The sequence below is a fragment of the Cotesia typhae genome, unplaced genomic scaffold (genome assembly GCF_013202065.1).
Source record: "Cotesia typhae breed Kobodo isofemale line unplaced genomic scaffold, CoteBio_Ctyphae scaffold_70, whole genome shotgun sequence".
Taxonomy (NCBI): Eukaryota; Metazoa; Arthropoda; class Insecta; order Hymenoptera; family Braconidae; genus Cotesia; species Cotesia typhae.
This window is the reverse complement of record NW_027423780.1, coordinates 2,302,252-2,325,594: the sequence shown is the minus strand read 5'-3', so window position 1 is coordinate 2,325,594 and position 23,343 is coordinate 2,302,252. Positions and strand designations below refer to the sequence as shown.

The window sequence follows — 23,343 nt, the reverse complement described above, 5'->3', positions numbered from 1 at the left end:
AATTCAAATAAATTTAATTAAGAAAGAAATTTTTTTGTAATTTTTAAAAAGTTATAACGAGTTATAACAATTGATTATTCTTAACAAATATTGCATACCAGATATAGAAAGACAAATAACGGAATACTTTTCGAGATGTTTTATTATATGATTAAAAAATATGTACGAAAATTACAATTAAGGTTTTTAATGTCATTAAGTATTATTATTTTACGTTGAAAGTTAACAACTTATAAATATAAAATATATTTAAATTTTAAACATGTATGATGTGTTCATTTTCATTTTTATTTAGATTTTTTTGAAAATTTCGCTTTAGGTTTACCACGGGACGTACCTTTACGAGTTTTTTTCCCACGACCTTTAGTCTTTTCTTTAGCTTTTTGAGTTCGCAAATCTTTCTTCATTCGCGAATCAACAAGTTTGTAGTGACCTTTGACACCTGATGGTCGAGGAGCTCTTTTTTGAGCAGTATGCTTTTTCGATACCACGTATGTTACTTCCTTCTTTGGCTGTTTCAACGCTTTTTTATATAATCTGGAAAAATATAAATGTATATTATTATACTTGATATTTGATTTGAATGTAAAATACGTTTTTTATATTAAGTTTTAAAAGTATACTTACGCTTTGATTTGATGAGATTTCTCGCGATCAGTAATATCTTCGTTATCTATTAACGCCTCAGTCTTTTTCTTTGCTTTTTCCAGTTTTCGTAAAGCTCGTTTCTTCTTTCTTGCTTTGGCCTGCATAACTTTCTTTATTGGCCGTGCGTTAATATCAACTAATTGTTTCTTGTACTCGTTTACAAGCTCCTTAGGAACAGGTTCTTCTTTTTTCATATTTTTTTCTTCATCTTTTACAAACCAATCGGGCAAATGTTTCTCATTACCAAACGCATATCTATTCCAACCTGCATCAGTTAAATCTTTACGAGATTTTTTACTGTTAATGAACAATGTAGCAAGGGCTAATTCTTTTTCATTCAATTTTCTTTTCTTGCTTACTTTAGCATTTTTTTCAGTTACTTTTAAATCATTATCTTTAACTATTTTTTTCGACTTAGGAATAAAATCTTCTTCAACATCGTAATCAGAATCGGAATCAACTGATTTTTGTACTTTTTTAGATTGGTTGTTTGTTTTCTTTTTATTAACTTTGGAGTTTTCTTCCTTCGAATAAACTTCCATCATATTGTCTAATTCAAATTCCTCGTCACTATCATTTTCTAAATTTTTGAAAGCTTCTTTTTCAAACCAAATTTTTGCTTTGTTAATTTTTTTTGAGCTTTTGTCCTTACTGTTTTCTAAATCCGTAATCAATGGACTATTCAGCTCACTATCTTCATTAATATCATTCTCATCTTCGATCATTGTTTTTTCATCTTCACTATCGCTCAAATTTAAACCATTTTCATTTTCATTATAATTATCATCATCTGAATTTTCTGATTCTGACATACTTATGTCACTTATATAACTCAAACTTTTGCTGTCCAACTGATTCATATCTTTATCATACTTAGTTTTTTTAGGCAAAAAAGTTTCTTCTTCTGAATCAATATCACTCGTGGCAGTTATATCAGGTGTTTGATCAGTAATTTGATTTAATAACTGATGTGTTGTTATATTTTTAAGGGTAAACATATCCTCACATTCCAATATTGGTCCTTCATCACCTTTGTGAATCATTTTTAAATTTAATTTTTCATTTAATTTTTGTCGTTCTTTTTGGGCCTTTTTCTTCTTTTTTTTTAAGTTACGTATTTCTTCAGCTTTTAATTCCGCTATTTCGGCATCAATTTTCATTTGCTCTTTATCTTCATCACTTTCATCGCCATCTTTTTCACCATTATTCTTATCTTTATCTTCTTTTTCCTTATCTTCATTTTCCTTTTCATCAGTCTTTTCACTTGAATCGTGAAATTGTTTGCGTAATTCTTTCCACCATGATAGTAATAATTTTATATCTTTACGATTTAAAACTTTAATATCCTTACAGCACTCTAGTATTTCCTTAGTGGTTTTAGGATGTTCAGCTATTCGAGGATCATCTATCACAATTTCGGCGATATTTTCTAAAATTTCAATACCAGTTTCGTGAGCAATGTACTCGGACGCCGGTAATTGACGATGTAAAGTATGATCATCTTCTGGATATCCTAGAGCTTTGGCTTTTTTACGTTTTTCTGGATGGAGGATAAACAATTTATTATTAGTGATATCCAAGTCCGAAAAAACATAGGCCGGATCGAAAAATTTAGGGTCTAATTTATCGGGTGCGATATAATGTTGACAAACAACAAATATTTCGGCTGATTCCAATCTAGAGGCTTGAGGTTTTGTCGCATGGACCTAGAACAATCAAACAATTAAATGATAAAGATGAATTTTTTTCACACTGATAGTATTAACGTAACTAATTCATCGATTATTTCAAGTTTTGTGATTAATGAAAACAATCAAAAACTCTATAAAAATTAAAAAACAAAACTAAAATAATTTATTATAGTTTTAAAAAATTATATTCTAAAGAATAAATATTTTGTAAGATAACTTATTATAAAATTAGAAATTTTTCAGAAATAAAAAATAAACAATAAATTTGATTTGGCTATTCAAATGAAATAAATTTAAAAATTTTGGTCAGTATCTCTCATAAATATCTCAATAAGAACTGTGACAATTCGAATACTTTATTGCAAAAAAAAAAAAAAAAATGTAGTATATTTAAAAATTTTAGTTAGATAGAAGTACACATTTAACGCGAGCGGCTTTTGACTATTGATTATCTATTATAATAAAAAATAAAAAATTTGATAAATGTTTCTTGAATAAATTATTTACCTTTTTAAACAGCTGTGATAAAATCCAAAAAAGGGCATTATAATCTTTTGATCTAAATATTTTTGTGATAAACCAGCCTCCAGGTCTTAGAAAGTGAGAAGCTAGTTTCAAAGCAGACAAAGTTAAAGTAACTTGTTGATAAGCATCATGAAGCCAATTTTTTCCAACATTCGGGGCTCCATCATTCATTACAATATCAGCTTTCCATGTTTTTATTTCTTTTGAAATAGCCACTCTACATTTATCTGTAGTAATATCTTCAACAAGGCTGATGCATCCAGGAATTGGCTTTATTGGAAATAAATCTACACCAATGACAATTGATGAAACTGGCATATTTTGTCTGGCAACTTGCATCCATCCTCCCGGAGCAGCGCAAAGATCGATACATACTCGAGACTTTTGTAAGAATTCAAATTTTCTATTTAATTGTAATAATTTGAAAGCCGCACGAGATCTAAAACCTAAAAAATAGTTAGTTTAATATCAGTGATAGCGAATAAGTAATTAAAGCGTATTTATTTTACACATCAAATTTTTATATTTTAAACAATTACCTGTTTCTTTAGCTAAGTGATAATATTTATCCTTCCGCTGCTTTCCGATTTTAGTTTTTTTACCCATTGTTATTTTTCAATAATTTTACAAAAAAATAAACTTTTAATCGAATAATATAACTTGTTACATACACAAATAATATTACTCGTTAGACACACATGGTAGGACGGCATGCAACTTTAGTTTTGAGGTTATGATTATTTATGAAACTGTGAACACCGAAAACACAGATTTCTTTATGGCTAAGCTCACGGTAGTGTAAGCCATATAAGCAAAGTTGAAATCGATATAAATTTTGATTATCGATGTATTTCAGTCGACTGTGTTTCAATCCGAAAAAAATTGATTTTCTTTTCATAAAACGATTTAAGAATTAAATTTTGAATTCAAATAAAATGAAGTTTTAAAAAAATAATATGACTAGCTATTGCGCAAAACTTATCATAATTAATTTAAAAGTAATTCGAAATTAAGTAACATAACAATAAAAATCAGAAAATAGATTTTTACTTTACTACGGTCAATTCTTAAGGGTGTGTTCTGACATACATTCCGAGCAGGGAGCACTGTTCAGTGTTCTTGCTGAGGAGAAATTTCTTTTGTTATTTACGGTCACTAAACGGCTAGCTGGTAAAGGAACCACTTCACAGTTGATCCCAGTGTTGATTGGAACACGCTCTAAATTTACATTTCGAATTTCAAAATCAATTGTTGAGGATTGAATAGTAGCACCCTATTATAAAAACTGTCATGTCCTGCGAGGTTACTAGATTCGCTGATGATGACACCTCGTGGACAAGTGGGTTGTTTATTGTCACGCGGGATTTTATTTTATAATTTAATTTGAAATATACTAAAGAATTACTGATTGAGATTGTGTGGCAAGGTATGATTTTTAAATGATAAGAGTTCAATTGAACTTTATGTTGATGTTTATTTAGAAATCGGAGAGATGGAGTGAATAGTTACAGCTCTCGGGGAGAAGTGAAGTCACAAAGTCTCAACTCTGACTCCTCAGCTTCACTTTCCCCTTCACTACCCTTATACATAGTGCGTAATATACTATCTTACATGTACTTATATAAACTTACTTTTATATAACACTTATTATTTGCGGCTGCGGCCGGCTTACATATTCATGTACCTGTATTTACCTGGCTTTAAATTCAGCATAGCGACCTAGGGAAACCGCAGAAAACCTGGTCGAGGTACAGACAGTAATGATAACATAATATCAGATCGTTGTTAACAATGATTATCCTTATCTATTATTTATAATTTAATTAACATATATTCATTAGAATCAATTAACGTGTTATAATTTTAAAAGGCTTTTAAAGTATTATCTGTTCAATAAATTATATCAGATGCGGATTTTACTTAAATATTTGCTAATCATTTCTAAATTCAATTTAATACCATTTACTATTCAATTATTCTAATATGTAATTAAATTTGTCTAAAACCATTGTGACATTAAATCCATACATATATACACATGTTGTAGCGTCTAAATACTCATTATTTATGTTATTTAGTTACTTAAAATAAAGTGGATAAATAAGTTATTATTTATTTATTTGTTGTTAAATTCAGTTGAAGTGCCTTGTTTTTTAGAGAACAAGAGACCGTTAACTTTCCACACGTGTCTTTTATGGCTTTTCTTTTAAGGACTTGAAGTTGTCAATGTGGCAAGGACATGTTCTGTGTTTACTCGAAGATTTTATGGTTTTTCAGAACCTAATACTATATTCCTTTGTATTATTTTCTTGAGATTAAAGTTTCTCTTTCGAAGACACGTGTGCACTCAACGACCAAACTCAGCAATTAAATCAAATAGAAATTCTAAATCTATATAAAATATAAATATAAATTTAAATTATAAATGTAACTAATTAACATATTAAAATTCTGTTTTATCTGACAAGTAGTGTCACCTGCCAGAAGCAACCCAAAGTATTATAGTTATTGCGACATAACACGACATAACAAAACTCGTTTCTACATGTTCAAAATGAATTTATTTTTCGATTCAATAAGTTGCACACTTGCGTCTAGGGTGTGTACGGCTGCGCAAGTTTAAAGAGAATGTACCTATACCAATTTTACACTTTACGCATGGATTTTTTTCAAAAAGAATAAGAATCTTCATTTTCGGCCAGTTTTTCAAAAGATCTTTTTGTTATTACAACCAGGTTTATTTTTTTTTCTCTTATGTTTACATAAAATAACTCAATTTTAACAATATAACAAAAAATCGACTGGAACACTAAAAATAATCCAAGCGTTCATCACAAGTATGGAGGGTAGAGGTAAGGAGAACCATCTCTATATATCAAAAGTGTCCACGGAAAACAGCAAATTAAGATGACGCCACTGTAGCAAGTGGAAAGTATTTAAAAATAGCGCTACAAATAATTAGAGTAGGATACTAGATTAAAAAGGAAAGAAAGACTTCCTCTTTGTAACCGCGCTTTTTACAAAAATGTTCATTATTTACATTAAAATCAATCAGGAATAAAATAAAATTAATAATTAATTCAAATAAACCAATTTGTTACCCAAAAGCCCTGTCGATAAAGAAAAATGGAAACGTATTTGATACAATTCAACGAAAAAATTTCTGAATCCATTTGAATGATTTTTTTAATCAGGGATTTTATAACAAGATAAAAGTCATTTATTGATTAATTTTTTAACATTATATAACATATAGTATAACATTTTTTCTTTAAAAATAAGTCGTACATTCAAGAAATTAATTTTTCATTTTTTCTATTCATTTTTGTTTTCGTTTTTGCTGCGTCGTAGCGCTTATTTTCTGATTTCGCTAAAAATGCGCTCGCATTACAATATAAATGTCAATAATCTTAACAGTTAATTCTTTTTCATGAATAAAGCACCCAACTTTTATCAAGTACTCTTTTTTAAGTTCATCTGATATTTGAGTAATGGTTTCTAGGTTTGTCAAATTTTTGCTTACAGCTCTTAAAACACACTTCTCTAATTGTTTGGTCAGTTCAAATAACTTTTCGCTAGGATAAATAAGCCCACCATATAAATCCATTTTCAGAATTATATCGTTTCTATGTAATCGTTGGCCATCTCTTGGATTCATATGAATATTTTGTAAGCAATCTGAATACTTTACAATTTTTTGCAATTTGCGACTTATGTAACCCGCAATGTATGATTGCACGGCATCACTGGTTACTGCCTCATTATAATCATGATCTTCATCAATTGAAGAATTTTCCACTTGCGGTTCAGAATTTTGTAGCATGTCATCAATACCTTGAAGCCATAGCTGTCGCTCTAAATTTAAAGAAATTGACAGTTCAGGTTCGATTAAGCTTCTCAAAAGATTTTCCCCAGAAACATTTCATCCTTTCGGAGGACGTATGAGTGAAAATGTAGAAGCCAATCTGTAAACTTGAGCAAACATTTTCGGATCAGGGTGATCATTTCCTCCCCATGAATGTCGCATGACAGAAAAAAATCTCTGAAATAAAATATCAATGATAATTTTTAACATGTTATAATAAATATAGTCAATAATAATTATATACAATTACCTCTAAAGGATCCTGTGATAACGTTGCTGTCATTAAATATTTAAATCGAACATTCGGTTTTAAGCATATCTAGGATTTCAAGGGTAGCTCGCAACGTCACTTTCAAACCAAGTAAAGTGCTCTTCGATATGGGAATTTTTTTTTCTAAATTTTCCCAATTTTGCAAAAACTGCAGGAATTCTAAAATTGACTAAAAAATTTGAGAGAGATGATTTAAAACGTAATTACGTAGAATGGCAAAGATTAATTGTACAAAGTTATTAATCTGTATCATCATTTATTGCCATTAGAGGCAGTTCACATGCTAAGAAAAATCTTCGCAGTTTTGACTTCACGGTGGAAATATTGTTTACGCGGAAGCATTCTAAAATAACTGTTTAAAAGATATGTACTAATTGAAAATATCCACTGTTATATTTATCACGATTCCAATGTCTCCACTGTGTTTTTACTATGAAGTCAAGATCACAATGATAAATAAACTGGACCACAAATGCAATCACAGCAAAACAAAAATCAAGGATGAATCTAAAAATATTTTTACTTAAGAAATCAACGATAAAACATTATTTTATTAGCCCATGTACATGAAGTAATCATAATGTATGAAGTACCTTACAGTTTTGTAATAGAGAAGTATTCTTTGTCATTCCGGTATATGTTTTTTCAACTTTCAAATTTTTTATGAAACCTACAAAGTTAAAATTTTAAATTATTATGTTTTACTAAATAATTCTTACCTGTTTTTGACGACAATCTTCTCTTACATACAGGGCATCTCTAGGTATGCGAGAAGTCATAGCTTGGATTAAATTAAAAACAAGATCTATGAACTTTTGTGTCGGAGTTGAATCTTTCAACTTATCACACATAGGTTGGTAATGAGCCATCGCGACAGATACCTCATGACCAAAAACCTATAATTAAAATAATAAAAAAATTATTGTAAATCTATTGAGAATAAAATTTTTAAAGTGTCTGAATATTTATCTTATTAGTTTATCAATCGAAAATAGTATGTAATAACATATTCAAGTATACGTACTTCAGTTGCAAGAGGTACATTCATTACTTGAAAATCTTTTGGTTTCAAATGTGCAGGTATTAATTTATAAGCTATTTTCATATTTGGTTGACGATAGTTTTCTTCCTCTAGAAGAGCTTCCCAATGTTTTTTTTAACGATTCCATAGGGCGTCTGAAAAATTTATAGCCTTAGTTAATTATATTATTCTGGATTGTCGGAAATAAACTTATATTTGAACGTTACCATGAATTCGCTAATCTTTTCATCCAAAGTTGATGTTCGGAAACATTTTACTAAATGATTAAAATCAGAAATCATCCACAAACGTCGTGAACTATCTGAAGGGTGTTCACAGCTTATGTTATTTTCGTTCACTCCTAATATTTTCCATACCCCTCGGTTCCATGATGCACCGTCCATGACAACTGCGTCTATACAAATTCCGCTGTTTTCCATCAATATGATACACTCTAGAATAAGTTTGTGTAGTGGTTCACTTTTACAAGCACTTTTAGAGAGGAAGCAACCCAAAGCTTGAACCCATCGACCTTGAAAAGCTACAAACTTAAAAACAAGAGCATGATCTGCAGTTTTATTTCTTAAGTCCTCTGGAGTGTGTTCACCCAAGTCAACAAATCCATTAATTAAAAACTTATTTAATTAAACTTAATTAAAAATTTATTTCATTTCTTGAGAATCAAAATAAACACCCTCACTCAATTTCATCTCATCAACAAGAAGTACTCCACGTTTTTGACATTTATCCATTGATTCACATTTTTGCTGTAATCCTTGAAAAATAGCTGGCTGAAACCCGTAAGCTGAACTGCTTATTTTTCGTATAAATTTATTTAGTGTCTCAATACACGGTAATGGTAAAATATCTCTAGTACGTAAAAATTGATATGTTCTTCGGCTTTTTATGCGTATTAAAATACACTCGTAAATCCATTCTAATGTATATCGCCGGCCTTTACAATTTTTCTTTTGAGCTACGTCAAAGCATGAATTAACTACGCTCTGAAATGTTTTAGGTAACTTCATAATAGCTTTATTAACTGCAACTTTTGATTTCTGAGAACATTCAAATTTCGCCTGATACACTTTTTCTCTCAGCTTCATTTTCTGTAAATAATTAGTATTAAACTTAAAAAGAAAATTGTAAATGTTACATACTTAAAAGTTAATCCAAAAAAATTTGCCATTTTATGGAATTCATCAAACAGCATAACTAATAAACCTCGGTTGTAATAGAACGACATTCACCATTTGACGTTAAAGTATTACTTATGTACAACTAACATTTCCTTCTTCATATCAAGTTATTAAATCCGAGATTAAATTAAAATTATTATCGTTTTAATCTGAAGAAGCTACTGAGTATAACATTTAATCAACACAAATATTATTTAAAAACTTTGTATTTATTGTCATTGTATTGTAAAATGTATAAAAAGGGTTCTATAAAATAATTAACAGCTATTAATTCTGTAAACGGAAATAAAAGCAGTATATAGCACAATTATTTTATAGGAATTAAAATATGTACAATTTGAAAAACAACAATTTTTAATTTTTCGATATTAGGACGAATGTACAATTATTTTTTCAAAATTATAGCTATCTTGACGATATCATTAATATACAAATATATTCAAAAATTAAAAATGTAATATATGACAAATGGATGAAAAAAACAATAATTTATGGGTCCACAAATGATAGTCGCTGTCAAAAAACCGTTGAAAAAGCACAAATTGTGTGGCTTTCCTGCAGGAGAAAAAAAATAATATCGTTAGATTTTACAGCTTCTTTTAATGTCTAAAATTTAAAACCATCACCGGATCATCTACACACAATAAAATCTAGCTTTAAAGTTTCTGGTATGTATATGTATAATAACTTACCGATATTTTTAAACGTTTACATCGTTTTTGTAGATTTGAAGTACGACGTTTTTGAGAAATCGTATTTTCTAAAATATTTGAAGCAGAATTACAATTCTGTAAGCGATGTCGTAAAACTCTACAAGATTTACATCTTGGATTCGCTTGATTTCTTGTATAAGACTCGTCACCAAAAATTACACCCTTACAAGTTTGTGAAAACCTAAAATTTAATGGAATAATTAAAAAAGTTAATTATATTTTTACTCGTCATATAAGTATATTTCTTTGCTAATATAAAAATCGATTATACTTTTTTTTGTCTATTTGAGTACCAACGCATAATGGCCATTTTTCTACGAATTTCAAGTACTCGTAGATGGTTTTGAATGAAAATATATTATCGTTTGTAGTCAATTCCTCATTCGTCGAAAAAATAACCTATAATGTGTTTTCAATTAATTATTGGTATTAAAGAGATTGAGACAAATACAATTATTTTGCAAGAACTTACAGTAACAGATAAGTCTTTGTTTACTCGTAAACGGTTTACGATTTGCATAGTTTTAGCATCCATCCGAAAGAATTCCAACCCTTCTGGTTTTTCAAAATACATCCAACCTTGCGGTAGCACAGAAGATTTCAAATTATCAAAAAATTTCTCGGTTGGCTGAGAAGTGACTTCAGGTTCTTTATCATTTTGTTGATCAGTATGAGTTTCTTCATTCAACTGCACTATTTCTAAATCGTGTTTACTTTGTGTAATCATATCCATAACTCTATCAGAGACTCTCTGATCAGCTAATAGTTCTTGTTGTTTAGATTTATCTTCATGTTTTAATTTTTCTTCAGATTTATTATGGTTAGAACTCGGTTTTTGTAGTTGATTTATAACATTTCCTTCAACGTCATGTATGGCTACAGGGAGAAACTGATGTTCGACCGTTGGCAGAGCTGCATCTCGTAATGTTTTTTTACCTGTTGGAAAAATCGTGATCTCCCCGTTAATGTTGAACGTTTCGTACATTTTTATGTCCTCCTCTTTAAAATGTAAATGACAAATATAGTCACTTGTTTTCATTGTAGTGCCTAAAGCTGTATTCCATTTATTCAATTTTTCCAGAGTCTAGAAGTTGATATAAACAAAAAATATTAATTGCCTAAATTATTAAGTATTATTAGGAACATGTTACATTTTTTTAATATTTTTCATCCATCAATAATAATAATGTCAATATTTTCCAAAAAACATTAAGACTTTAATTTTTTAATCAACTTTTGTATAATTTTCTTTTATTATAAAAATTAAAAAGTTAATTAACTGTTCACTTCGCTATTGTTAAATAATTAATAAAAATTTATTATACATATTGTTGGGCGAAAAATGATAGAGGTTGAGATATATCAATTCCGTTATTTTTTAATTTACGTCCACTTGAACAACTTTTCACTGAGCAAAGCTTTCCCATTATTATTACACTTATTTTATTAAAATTAACAACAATGAAATTACAAAAAAACAAAAATGTACCTATAAAAATTTTAAAACAATCAAATCGCTATCTGTATTATTTTAGCAGTTTTATAGGTTATATTTACTTAATTACATTCAACTACGTAAGTAGTTTAGATTTTAAATATTACATTTCTCCTCACTACAAAAGTCACAAAAAATATTAAATTATTACGTCCTTTTGCTACACTAGAGCCACTTTGGCAATTTTTTGAATCATAATTTGCTGTTTACTGGTGGACACTTTTTCAACTGATTCCCACGGAGGCTAGATATAAGGAGGACGATCGTAATGTATTACAAGCGTCCGAAAATTGGAGGACAGATCTTTCACCACTAGAGTGCGCAAGTGTCTCTAATGTCAGGTTTTTAAATAAATGACGCGGAATGCAATGTACAATCACATTTATCAAAAGAAAACATTAAAATTTCATTTTTAGTTGCGAATTGGGATAATAATAATAGTAATAGTAATAATAATAATAATAATAATAATAATAATAATAATAATAATAATAATAATAATAATAATAAAGTATTCAAATAGTTTAGGTAATTTTATTCTTAATTAATAAGCGTATATATGTTGAAAGTAGAATATTACTGAAGAGTTTAATAAGTTAAGCTAGTTTAGAAATTTTACGATGTTTCTTGGCCATCATCTTTCGTTCGTTAAGAGTTCGGTTGATAAGATTAGCTAAAAAATTACCTCTCATAATTACAAAATTATTCAATATTTTAGCCGTAAGCTCCTTTTTGTGTTCATCACATCCTAGGATGGGGAGGCATTTAGCTTTTGCTATTTTCTCTAGCACTTGGTGCATAGTATTTATTTTAACAGTTTTAGTACCAACTACGGTTAAAACTATTTGTTCCAATTTTTAATTAGTCTGAATAAATTTTCACTGGGAAAAATTAATCCACCATTGCTCATTAATTATATGACCCGATCACGTTCAGAGGAATTCGCAGAGCGTAATGTTTCAATACATTCACAGCAAGAAGTCATTCGCTGAAATTTTCTCGCAACATATCCAGCAATATAAGCAACTATACCATCACTGGTGGAAACAACATCATAATCATGATGGTAATGCTGGTCATCACGAAAACTATTACTTCCTTCCCAATCATTTTCACTTTGTAAAAAGTTTTCATTTGAATCAATATTAATTTTATTTTGATTATGATGATTAATGTTGTTTTCAGTAGAAGAATCGTCAACCTCAGTTAAATTTTCGAACGGATAATGATTATCGTGATACAAATCATCATCGTCCTCTATATCATCCTCACTATCTTCGTCTAATAAACTTTCGAATGGTTTTCTAATAAATGACGGTATAGTATCATCATTATCGTCATCACTATCTTCGTCTAACAAGCTTTCAAAGGGTTTTTAGCCACAGAGGTATTTGGATGAGAAAATGTATTATTATTATCATCACTAGACGAATAATTATTACTAGAAATACCATTTTCAACAATAGCGTCAATTTCATTCAGCCAATTTTTTTAATGCATTAGCTGTAGCCAGAGAATCTTTGGACTGCATTAAAGATTGTAGTAATTCACCAGCTGTGACATTGGACCCTTTCGGCGGCGTGACTAATGAATATGAACACAATAATCGAAAAACTTGCCCGAAAAGGATTGTATCCGGATGATCGTTGCAACGACAAACACTCCGCATTATACCGAAGAACTTCTATAAATTAAATAAGATTCAAATATTAAAAAAAAAAAGAATATTTACTATAACAATTTTTAATTATTCATTTGATAAAAATCCAACGATTAATACATACTTCTAATTGATCTTGATTAAGCCGCGATGTCATCAAGTACTCAAAATTACATTCTTTTTGCAAAAATTCACTTAGCTCTAAAGTAGCCTGTAACGTAATTTTTAATCCAGTAAGAGTACTAGGAGTAATTGCGAAAAAAATTTATCATCAACTTCATTTTCATTTTTGATTTTTGTTTTTGCCTTTCTTCTTCTTTTTATAAAGTTCTCTTTCTTCATTAGCTTTGGCTTCCCAAATCTTCAGATAATCAATAAAATCACTTATTACCTAGCAAAAATAAATAGCATTACTTATTTATCCTCTATCTTATGGTAGTAGAAATTACTCTAGAAAAATGCATGTTTCAGAAAATAGGATACATAGTCCAAGAGAATATCAGCTATGATAAAGATTAGGAACTTCCGCAACTAATAAACTCAAATTCATTGAATTTGACTATCATTTGAAGTTTCGTTTAATAAGTTTCATATTGAAAATGTAAGTAAACTTGCGAGACTGGATTATGTGCAAACATTAGTAGGAATAATGTCATGATAAGATTGGAGTGTCTTAAATTATTTTTATAGTTATATACTTACATATATATACTTTATAAATATTTTCCAATATTGGTTATAATATGTGATCATGTACACATGGTATAATGATGGTTTTATGTTGACAATGGTTCTCCGTTTAGAACTATAATTTTCGCTTTATTATTGCGAAAAAATTGTATGAAGCTATCAAAAGACCTAATGTATATATTAAAAATTACCTTTTTCGGGGACAATTATCATTTAAACGTAAAGCATTCAAAGGAGTACGTGAACTCATGGCTTCAATTAAATCATTTACTCTTTTAATAAAAACCACTGTTGGATCGCAATCACTGAGCTCAGGAGTAGCGTTCTTATAAGTCGCCATTGCAACTTGTATATTTTTCGAAAAAGCTAAAAACAAAAAGTTTTAATTTTTCTCATTAAAATTAGATAAGCAGTTGTTATGATTGAAAATTTATAAAAATTAATTTTTATCAAAATAAGAATAAATACATCTTATTATTTATTTTAACTGAATCAGCTATTTATAATATGAATTGTTAGAAATTAAAGATAAATATTAGGCCAGTTACCTCGATGTTAATGATAATCTTAAATTCATTTTAACTTACTCTCGCAGCTTTATAATTATAATTACCTGATAAGCCAACGGGACATTCATCTTTTGATATCCTTCTGGATTTAAATGCTGGGGAGTTAGTTGATAAGCTATTTTTAGATTGGCTTTCAGATAAATTTCATGCAATAATAAAGCTTCCTAATGACTTTTTCTTACAAAACCATCTGGAGTCTAAAAAATAAATAACATTTTCATAAATAATTAAATACAATCATTGAAAAATTTGATAGTTGTAAAATTAAATAGGTCACTTATGAATATATTCATTCCAATGCTAACTAAATTGAAAATTCAATCGTGAATAACAGTACACTGGTGTTAAAAATCATATTATAAGAGAAGCTTACCCAAAAAAACAATCGTTTCATAATTTTGTTCCTGAAACATTTTATTAAGTGTGGAAAATCCGAAATAAACCAAAGTCTGCGGTCAAAATTGCATGGATGATCACAGCTACATTGTCCATCTTTGACACCGAAAAGTGTCCATGCTCCTCTGTTCCATTGAGCTGCATCAGAAGTAACGACATCAACATAAAACCCAGCATTCTCCAGTAATACGATGCATTCAATGAGTAATTTGTGAAGAATGGCACTCGTGACAGAATTTCTGCTCAGGAAGCTACCAACTACTTGCACCCAGTTACCCTGAAAAGGTTGGTACATGAAGACTAAGGCATGATCAGCCCGACTGTTGATTAAATTTTCCGGAGTATGTGCCCCCAAGTCTACAAAACCATCAAGCTGCATAGTTCTCCGATTTAGCTTCACGGCTTCACTTAAAGCTACTTCATCTATTAAAAGGGTACCTAGGAGAAAAAATAAAAAATTGTTAGAATGAAATAAATGTGAATCAGATGTAGTCTAACAATAATAGCCAGCTACTGTTAAAAGTTAATGAAGCTTTTAAAGAGTTATTTAAAAATATCAAATACGAATTACTTTTTCAGCTAAAAACTTATGCGCTCGGATTTGTTAATATAATCATACTCGATAGCTAAGTAGAGTTGTTAGATATAGTTAAAATGGTTGCGTTTTTAAGATTTGCATTTTTAAGATTTGCAGTTAGTAGTAAAGTGTGACAGGAATGGTGCATGGATACCCCGTTTTTCATGTGGTTCCATACGTGAACTTTTAATACGAAGAGTGTCGAATATGGCTTTAGGGAAACCAAAAGCGCTATCCAACTTCTGGATATATTTGTTAAGGGTGTCTTTGCAGGGAAGAGGGAGGATTTGACGTTCTCTGAGTCGTTCATATACCGCAGCATTTTTATACCAAGTAGCAAACATTCATAAACCCACTCAACCGTATATCTTCGTTGTTTGGCATTTTTAGCTTTTACTGCATTAAAACAAGCACGAATTGCTAGTTGTTGCACGGGAGGCAAAATAGAAATTTCCGCTCTTAGAGCTTCATCTTTAATTGCCATACAATTAAGTCGTTGCGTTTCTATAATTTTGATGAGTGATTCATTCTGTAAAGGGTTAAATAGTTAAATAGGCATTTACAGGTGATTTAATTTAAGTTCTCAGATTGTAGTTGATTAAATTTGTATTCACAAACTAAACCGTATTGACGAAATGATAATGTAATGTAACGAGCATTGTATCAAACTTTTAAGTTTATTGAAAAAAAAAAAAGAATATTGATCTTAAACACTCACAACCTGTAAATAATCAAGTATACATGAAGAAACGATAAATAAGTAAATACCTACTTTACGTTTGAGGCGCTGAATTTGTTTAGTTTTCAGGCTCTCCTGGTACTTCAAGTCAGTGTACGAACTTTTAATGTCGGGTTTGACTTTGTACGATCGATTTTGCAATTTCCGTCTCAATTGCCGACAAGCAAAGCATCGAAAAAGATTCATTTGTTTCTTATATTGTTCGTCAGGCAATGACACACCAGAACACGCCGATGAACATCTATTATTAATGAGAAATGATACTAGTAAAGTTCATTTAACAAGTAATAAAAAACCTTAGAATTATCATTTTTAGGCAATTGTAGAGTATACTAATGTGCTCCGTACTTAAGATACACAATAATTATTAAGTTTGGTAATCGATTTTTTAAACATGGAAAATCGATAGCAAATTTTTTTAAATTTATTAATAACAAAAAATTAATGTCCGTAGCCAAAAAATGGAAAAGTAATCCAGTCCCTTCACATAACTCACAGTTTTCCAATTCCTTCAAAAACTCCCAAAAATCAGATATTTGGGAAAAATTGGTATTGAATTCTACCGACTCTTGCGTTTTCAAGTTAAGTAACTAATCAAAAGTATAATGTTAACATTACCACAAAAAAAAAAACTGACGTTCGAACATTAGATTCTTATGAATTTTCAAAATTCTTGAAAGCTATTCTATCAAAATCTTCAAAAATACGCGAAAAAATCGAGAAAATAACTTTGAGAACTGATATATTTCTGTGTAATGTTCGCTTCGAAGAAATTTGAACATTCGTTAGCAACCAACGTTCGGAACTTTATGTTTATACTGTGAAAAATAAATTACAAGATCTAAAAATTCTTACTGATATATTGAAGTCTTCACTTATTTTTATACGAAATTTTAAATTCATGGATACTTTATCTAAATGACATAAAACTATATTTTTTGGATTAACTAAATCTGTTGTCCAACTCCAATTTTGTGGCAAAGCATTGAATTTCAACACGTTGATAATTGTTAATAAAGAACATTTCTCAAGACGTAATTCAGGAGTAGATAACTCACGTGGCTTGAAATGATTAAATAAACAAAAATTAATGATTATTTTTTTGTAATAATAGTTCTAAATTTATAGGAGACGATATAAGAGACATGTCTAAAGACTTAACTTTTTTTAACATATTCATAATTCAGATTGTTTGACTTATTGAAATATCTTATAACATGATTCTTTAATTATTTCATTTACTTTTGTTTTAAAGAATTGAATAGAGAAAAGAACGTGAATATGAAAAAAAAAATAATTAATAATTTCTTTTCGAAAGACTATTTGTTTTATAACAATATTTTTCAAATTTAACTCTCATACACTGCTATAATAAATTCGAGTAAACTTGATAATTTTTATAGTGAATGTTTCTTATTATTTATAATAGTATATTACACACCTACGGAAGAAAAGTAAGAAATGTCTCAGATCACATGTAATTGTCGGCCGAGGCGAAGCCGAGGTTGACAAATATGTGATCTGAGGCTTTTTATTTACTTCCCGTAGAGTGTATACTATTTTTTTGCTCCACGAAGGCAGGGAGCTTCACTTTCTCAATATCTCAAGTACTTAAATAAATATTCTAACAAACAAGAGTAATTAGGCCTCCTAATTGTTTGTGCTTTTATCTTAAGTTGCAGAGTAATAATTCGAAATTTTAATTTTTCTTACCTGCATTTCGTTCTCACAATTATCATTTTCTTCAAAATTTTCAAATACGTCAATGCGTTTTGGTGACTCACAATTAATTATGTTTATGAGATCATTACTAATTATTGGTTCTTGGTTTTGTGGTGAGTTAGTTTTATGGTCATTTGTAATTAATAAATGGCATTGCATATACTGAGCTTCGTTATTTTCATTGTTGCAAGCTTTGTTTACACGGTTCGGATTCAACGTCGGAATAGCATCAGGCTTTAGCGAGTATCTTTTTCGAGGTAATTCTTCATAAATTCCAGTAGTCAATAATATTTTATCAGTTTTAATAATATCTTGATCATTAAAATGTAATTCACAGACATAATCTTTTTTTGGGGTGAGATCTTGCTTTAATCCACAGTACCACAATTTTAACAAGTCTGGACACTTGAATAAACAAACAAAAAATTGACATGAAGTTATATTTGGAAATAATTTTAATAAGTTACTTTGAGTAAAACGTTAGCTCCAAAAAATGGTAACGATGCAATTTTTTTAAAACTAATTCTAAGAAGAAAAAAATTACGTTATACCTTTTACAATTTCTTTTTTAATTTGATCAAAAATGATACTAAAATCTACTGATATAAAAATTTTTGGGACTCTTGTAACATAAATTATTTAAAAAAATATTTTGAAAAAGAGCACTTATAATTTCCTTTAATTTCTATAGGTAAAATTTTTTTATAATCATTTAATTAATATAAATTTAATTAGTATAAAAATTATTTCTTACAAAAATACTAAGTTAGGTTATATTACCTGTGGCACAATAAATAAAGACGTGTTTCGACTATTTAATTTTAATTTTTATTACGATCTTTTATCCGGCCACTCAAACACCCATCAACTATACATTTATTTACCATTTTAAACTATTATCACTTTGATTATTAATTAAAAAACTAATTAACTAACTGAATGTCAATTTGGTGTTATTAATAAACAATAACAAACGGACGCCATGATCCGGACATTAGCGAACGTAGTGACGCCCTAGCGGCTTCTTTTTGAAAATGATCTATCCTCAGTTTTCCGGACGCACTAACTGTACATTTACCTATGTCGATCGTCCTCCTTATATCTAGCCTCCGTGTGATTCCCCATACTAGATGGTCCTCCTTACCTCTACCCTCCATAATCACAAGTTTCGGAAATTATTAAGGAGAATCCGTAACGGACTTTAATTGTACAATAAGTGATAAGTTACTCGTACAAATACTGAATTGATATTATGCTATCATGTACCTACCGCACGGTGTTGGCAACAAAATAGCCTTAATAAATTAGCTTGAGGTGTACGTTTATTAAATTAATACAAATTAATAAAAAGAAAGTTATTTGAATCTATAAAATTTTTTGTAATGTAAGTGAAATTTTGAAATATTCGTAAGACTGAATCATTTGTATTTATTAAGCGTAATTGATGATTAATTTTTGGTGTTATAAAATTCACGCCATTTAAGTTTGTTTAACCAGTTTTGTTGATGCTATCTCTCTTTTTGGAGTAAAAGGTTCAGTATCCATGAGTGTACAAACTCTCATCACGACTCTACCATTGTATATATTACGGCAATATTTGATGGCGTTGGCCGGTAAACATTTTAGCCAGTTTCAGGAATAATTTATGAGATTTTGGAGTGTTTGATTAAAAATTAATGAAATGTGTAAATTTATATTTAAATATCTGAAAAACATCAATCAGTAAAAAACTATATATTAATAATATTTAATGGTAAAATGCTATTAGCTTTAGTTGTTAAATATTGATAGTTGCTATTTTTTTAGTATACATTCGATAAAATGAAAGATTGTATTTGATGTGGGGGATATTAAGCTGTGAGCATTTTTTTTGTACTTGGTAGAAAAAAACTGTGATCATTTTACTCCATTTGTTGATCTGTAATTAATTGATAATGTCGAGTGATAATCTTATTGCATAGTTAAATTCTAACTTCAAGTATTATTTGTTATGATTGTTTGTTACAGATTTGAAAACTTATTGCAGTTGAAGAATGGCGCAAAGGTTCCCAGTACCGACTGCAACCAATAATGGACCACCGTCCCAAAGATATCCTCCACCAGCTGTACCGCCCAATCTACGGCAATATCCTGGCCCAAACTTTCCGGTATTTAATTTGGTTAATTTGCTATATTTGAAAATCAAAAAATAAGTACACATAATATTTTGATGATGAATATTAACAAACGAACTGGGTTTAGATGCAACAACGAACTGGATTCACACCACCTCCACAAATGGGAACCGGTGGTCCTGGACCAGGAGGAATAATGAGACCTAATCAATCCTATTCAAATATGAGACAAGGACCAATGACTGCTCCGCCGGGTGGTAAAAGGACAGATCAACGTATACCAATATCACAACAGAAACCGTAATTAATTATTATTTTATTTCTATTTAGTTTTATTACAATTATTTATCAACATTTTAACAATGTTCATTTTTAAGTACTTGTTTTTGTTAAGTTGATATTAATTTATAGTTATTTTTTATTTTTGGCAACTCAAACATTAATATAATACTCTAACAAAAATACACATACAAAACAAGTTTCCAAATTTCTTTTGATTTTTCAAAATATTATTTCTACAAAAACTCATCTAGGTATTTTTGGAACAGTGATTTTTCACATTCCACATCAAAGAAGAAGAAGAAATTGGCTGATAAAATATTACCGCAAAAAGTACGAGATTTGGTACCAGAGTCACAAGCATACATGGATTTACTTGCTTTTGAACGTAAATTAGATGCAACAATCATGAGAAAGCGTTTAGATATTCAAGAAGCACTCAAACGTCCAATGAAACAAAAGCGAAAATTAAGAATATTTATTTCAAATACATTTTATCCAGCTAAAGAGGCTGGTGAAGGTGAAGAAGGCTCTGTTGCATCTTGGGAACTTCGGGTAGAAGGTCGATTATTAGATGATACAAAAAATGATCCTAATAAAGTTCGTATTCTTGAATAAAAAATATTTATGTACAAGATTCTTTTTTTGTTACTGTTATAAATATATATATATATATATATAACTATTTTTGACAGGTGAAAAGAAAATTTTCATCATTTTTCAAAAGTTTGGTTATTGAATTAGACAAAGATTTGTATGGACCTGATAATCATTTAGTAGAATGGCATCGTACGTTGACAACACAAGAGACAGATGGGTTCCAGGTCAAACGCCCTGGTGATAAAAATGTTCGGTGTACTATTCTTTTACTTTTGGATTATCAGCCATTGCAGGTATTAACTTATTTAATTTACTATTAAATTTCTGTAATAATGTGTTGAAAAAAGCTTGAAAACCCATGTTACGAAACAGAGTCAATAGATTAAAAAAAAGTTGTGAATTGTTTCATTTTAATCTGATAATATTATTCAATTAATATGCCCGTTAAAATATCGTATCATTGGATAAGTAAAATTTTGTACAGTCAATTTCTTATAGATTCTGATAAAGTAAAATATCCATTTTTTGAGTAGATAAATATGAGTCAGTTTATAAATTTTATAAAGGAATTCATAAAAATTTTACAAAGACATTCTATTTATTGTTATTTATTATATGGATTAGTCCTATGTCCGTAGATAGAGATTTTGTGAAGTTTATTTTTTTAAATTTTATTTTATGATGGTTATGGTTCGTTTACTTGATTAAAATTTTATAGAATTTCGTTCATTTATTTTTTTAAATAGAAAGTCCACTAGATATACTATTCATTAAATTATAAATTGCTAAAAAATAAATTGTAAAATTCTATAAAATCAATTTTCTTTTCTATAATACATCTTTGCGTTAAAATACTTAGTTTTTATCACAATTACATAAGTATAGTAGAAAAAAAAGAACCGCATAATTATAATGTTTTATAAAAAAAAAAAAAAAACATTTGTAGAATTTTGCTCTATAGTAGTATAGTTTTAATAAACTTACCAGGGGCTTCCAATTTAAAACTATTTTATTAGAAAAAAAAATATGGCGTTTTAAAAACAAAAGTGATAGTTATAAGTTAAAAAAGAATTATTCATACTTTAATTTAATTCATGAAATGAAAATCAAAAAGAATTATTATTTATCCGGAAAATCTAATAGATAAATACATCAGATTGACGCTAGCTTAAAATATTTTTCTTTAACTACACTTAAAAAATACAATATTTTTTTTTGTTTTTTTAACATTAAATCTAACAATAAATAATTTTTGAGAGTTGACTTATACAAAAATAATGAGATATTGTGTCAATAGAGCTGGCCATTATATTTTTTACAAAAAATATTTCTTGCTGTTTGTATTTTTTGTCTCGTTAGTAAGCTATAAAAATATGAAATAAATGAAAAAATTATAGTAATTTGTATTTTACAACTTTTAATGTTTGATGAATAACTTTTTATTTATGTAAATTTAATTATTTCAGTTTAAGCTCGATCCACGACTTGCTCGTTTACTAGGCGTTCATACTCAAACTCGACCTGTAATTATTTCTGCTCTTTGGCAGTATATAAAAACTCACAAACTTCAGGATAGTCATGAAAGAGAATTCATAAACTGTGACAAATATTTAGAACAAATATTTGCTTGTCCTCGTATGAAGTTCGCTGAAATACCTCAACGCTTGAATCCTCTTCTTCATCCACCGGATCCAATTGTTATTAATCATGTTATTAGTGTAGAAGGGACCGAAACAAAACAAACTGCTTGTTACGATATTGATGTTGAAGTTGATGATACTTTGAAAGCTCAAATGAATAATTTCTTATTATCGACAGCAAGTCAGCAAGAAATTCAAAGCTTAGATAATAAAATTCATGAAACAGTTGAAACAATAAATCAACTAAAAACAAACCGAGAATTCTTCTTAAGTTTTGCTAAAGATCCACAGCAGTTTATTAATAAATGGATTATTTCACAAACTCGAGATTTAAAAACGATGACTGATGTTGTCGGTAACCCAGAAGAAGAACGAAGAGCTGAATTTTACTATCAGCCTTGGGCTCAAGAAGCCGTTTGCAGATACTTTTATACAAAAGTTCAACAAAAACGTGCAGAATTGGAACAGGCTCTAGGTATTCGAAATTCATAAAACTATTTATTGATAATTTACTTAAGTATATATAAAACTTCATTTATTGTTGACTTCTACATCAAATATTATTCTGTATTTTAATATTTAGTAGATGATAAAAATTGTAATAACTGAAATTATTTCTACAAATCCAATTGTTATATTGGTTCGTATGAGTCTTTTTTAAATTATAGAATGTAAGAACAACAATAGTTCATTTCTATTTAAATTTATTGTGTTAAATCGACTGTATAGTGCGATTTTTAAATTACTTTTTTTGTGCTCTATTGCAAACGAATAAGATTGTTTTTTATACATTACTAATTTTAGATATCAACAATATCAATGATATACAATTCATCAATAGTGTAATAAATATAATTTACAATCATATAAATAAATAATTGAGTGTTTTTAATGTTTTTATATTTTTCCTATAGAATAATTAAGTTCTC

General features: G+C 28.9%; 4 protein-coding genes across 14 annotated transcripts; 1 reads left to right on the top strand and 3 right to left on the bottom strand.

Annotated features, from left to right (window-relative positions):
• Positions 1-124: 124 nt before the first annotated feature.
• On the bottom strand, positions 125-3,605 carry LOC141537218 (pre-rRNA 2'-O-ribose RNA methyltransferase FTSJ3). The gene is made up of 4 exons (XM_074258072.1): positions 3,404-3,605; positions 2,847-3,310; positions 628-2,354; positions 125-537 (listed from the first exon to the last, which is right to left on the bottom strand). Exons 1-4 carry the CDS (start codon positions 3,468-3,470, stop codon positions 288-290), a joined length of 2,508 nt encoding a protein of 835 aa, XP_074114173.1. The 5' UTR covers positions 3,471-3,605; the 3' UTR covers positions 125-287.
• A 2,557-nt stretch (positions 3,606-6,162) lies between these two features.
• Positions 6,163-11,799, bottom strand: LOC141537215 (uncharacterized). 3 transcript variants are annotated; one of them, XM_074258065.1, is made up of 9 exons: positions 11,259-11,799; positions 10,406-11,017; positions 10,205-10,332; positions 9,913-10,114; positions 8,249-9,130; positions 8,025-8,176; positions 7,594-7,896; positions 6,980-7,507; positions 6,163-6,906 (listed from the first exon to the last, which is right to left on the bottom strand). In XM_074258065.1, the coding sequence occupies exons 1-5, from the start codon at positions 11,358-11,360 to the stop codon at positions 8,684-8,686; spliced, it is 1,491 nt and encodes a 496-aa protein (XP_074114166.1). In that variant the 5' UTR covers positions 11,361-11,799; the 3' UTR covers positions 6,163-6,906; positions 6,980-7,507; positions 7,594-7,896; positions 8,025-8,176; positions 8,249-8,683. The 3 variants fall into 3 exon arrangements, with proteins under 3 accessions (XP_074114166.1, XP_074114167.1, XP_074114168.1); XM_074258066.1 differs by having other exon boundaries at positions 6,165-6,906; positions 11,423-11,799; XM_074258067.1 differs by lacking the exons at positions 6,163-6,906; positions 6,980-7,507; positions 7,594-7,896; positions 8,025-8,176; positions 8,249-9,130 and adding an exon at positions 9,696-9,775.
• Positions 11,800-14,284: 2,485 nt separating this feature from the next.
• On the bottom strand, positions 14,285-18,891 carry LOC141537268 (uncharacterized). Of its 4 annotated transcripts, XM_074258150.1 has the most exons (7): positions 18,562-18,891; positions 17,773-18,186; positions 16,915-17,121; positions 16,556-16,649; positions 16,089-16,300; positions 14,721-15,181; positions 14,285-14,544 (listed from the first exon to the last, which is right to left on the bottom strand). In XM_074258150.1, the coding sequence occupies exons 5-7, from the start codon at positions 16,243-16,245 to the stop codon at positions 14,512-14,514; spliced, it is 651 nt and encodes a 216-aa protein (XP_074114251.1). In that variant the 5' UTR covers positions 16,246-16,300; positions 16,556-16,649; positions 16,915-17,121; positions 17,773-18,186; positions 18,562-18,891; the 3' UTR covers positions 14,285-14,511. The 4 variants fall into 4 exon arrangements, with proteins under 4 accessions (XP_074114251.1, XP_074114250.1, XP_074114249.1 ...); XM_074258149.1 differs by lacking the exon at positions 16,556-16,649 and having other exon boundaries at positions 14,286-14,544; XM_074258148.1 differs by lacking the exons at positions 16,556-16,649; positions 16,915-17,121 and having other exon boundaries at positions 14,286-14,544.
• Positions 18,892-19,007: 116 nt separating this feature from the next.
• Bap60 (Brahma-associated protein 60) lies at positions 19,008-23,025 on the top strand. 6 transcript variants are annotated; one of them, XM_074258064.1, is made up of 6 exons: positions 19,008-19,165; positions 19,789-19,928; positions 20,023-20,195; positions 20,444-20,774; positions 20,870-21,067; positions 22,241-23,025. In XM_074258064.1, the coding sequence occupies exons 2-6, from the start codon at positions 19,815-19,817 to the stop codon at positions 22,904-22,906; spliced, it is 1,482 nt and encodes a 493-aa protein (XP_074114165.1). In that variant the 5' UTR covers positions 19,008-19,165; positions 19,789-19,814; the 3' UTR covers positions 22,907-23,025. The 6 variants fall into 6 exon arrangements, with proteins under 6 accessions (XP_074114165.1, XP_074114159.1, XP_074114161.1 ...); XM_074258058.1 differs by having other exon boundaries at positions 20,429-20,774; XM_074258060.1 differs by lacking the exon at positions 19,008-19,165 and adding an exon at positions 19,176-19,313 and having other exon boundaries at positions 20,429-20,774.
• Positions 23,026-23,343: the final 318 nt, after the last annotated feature.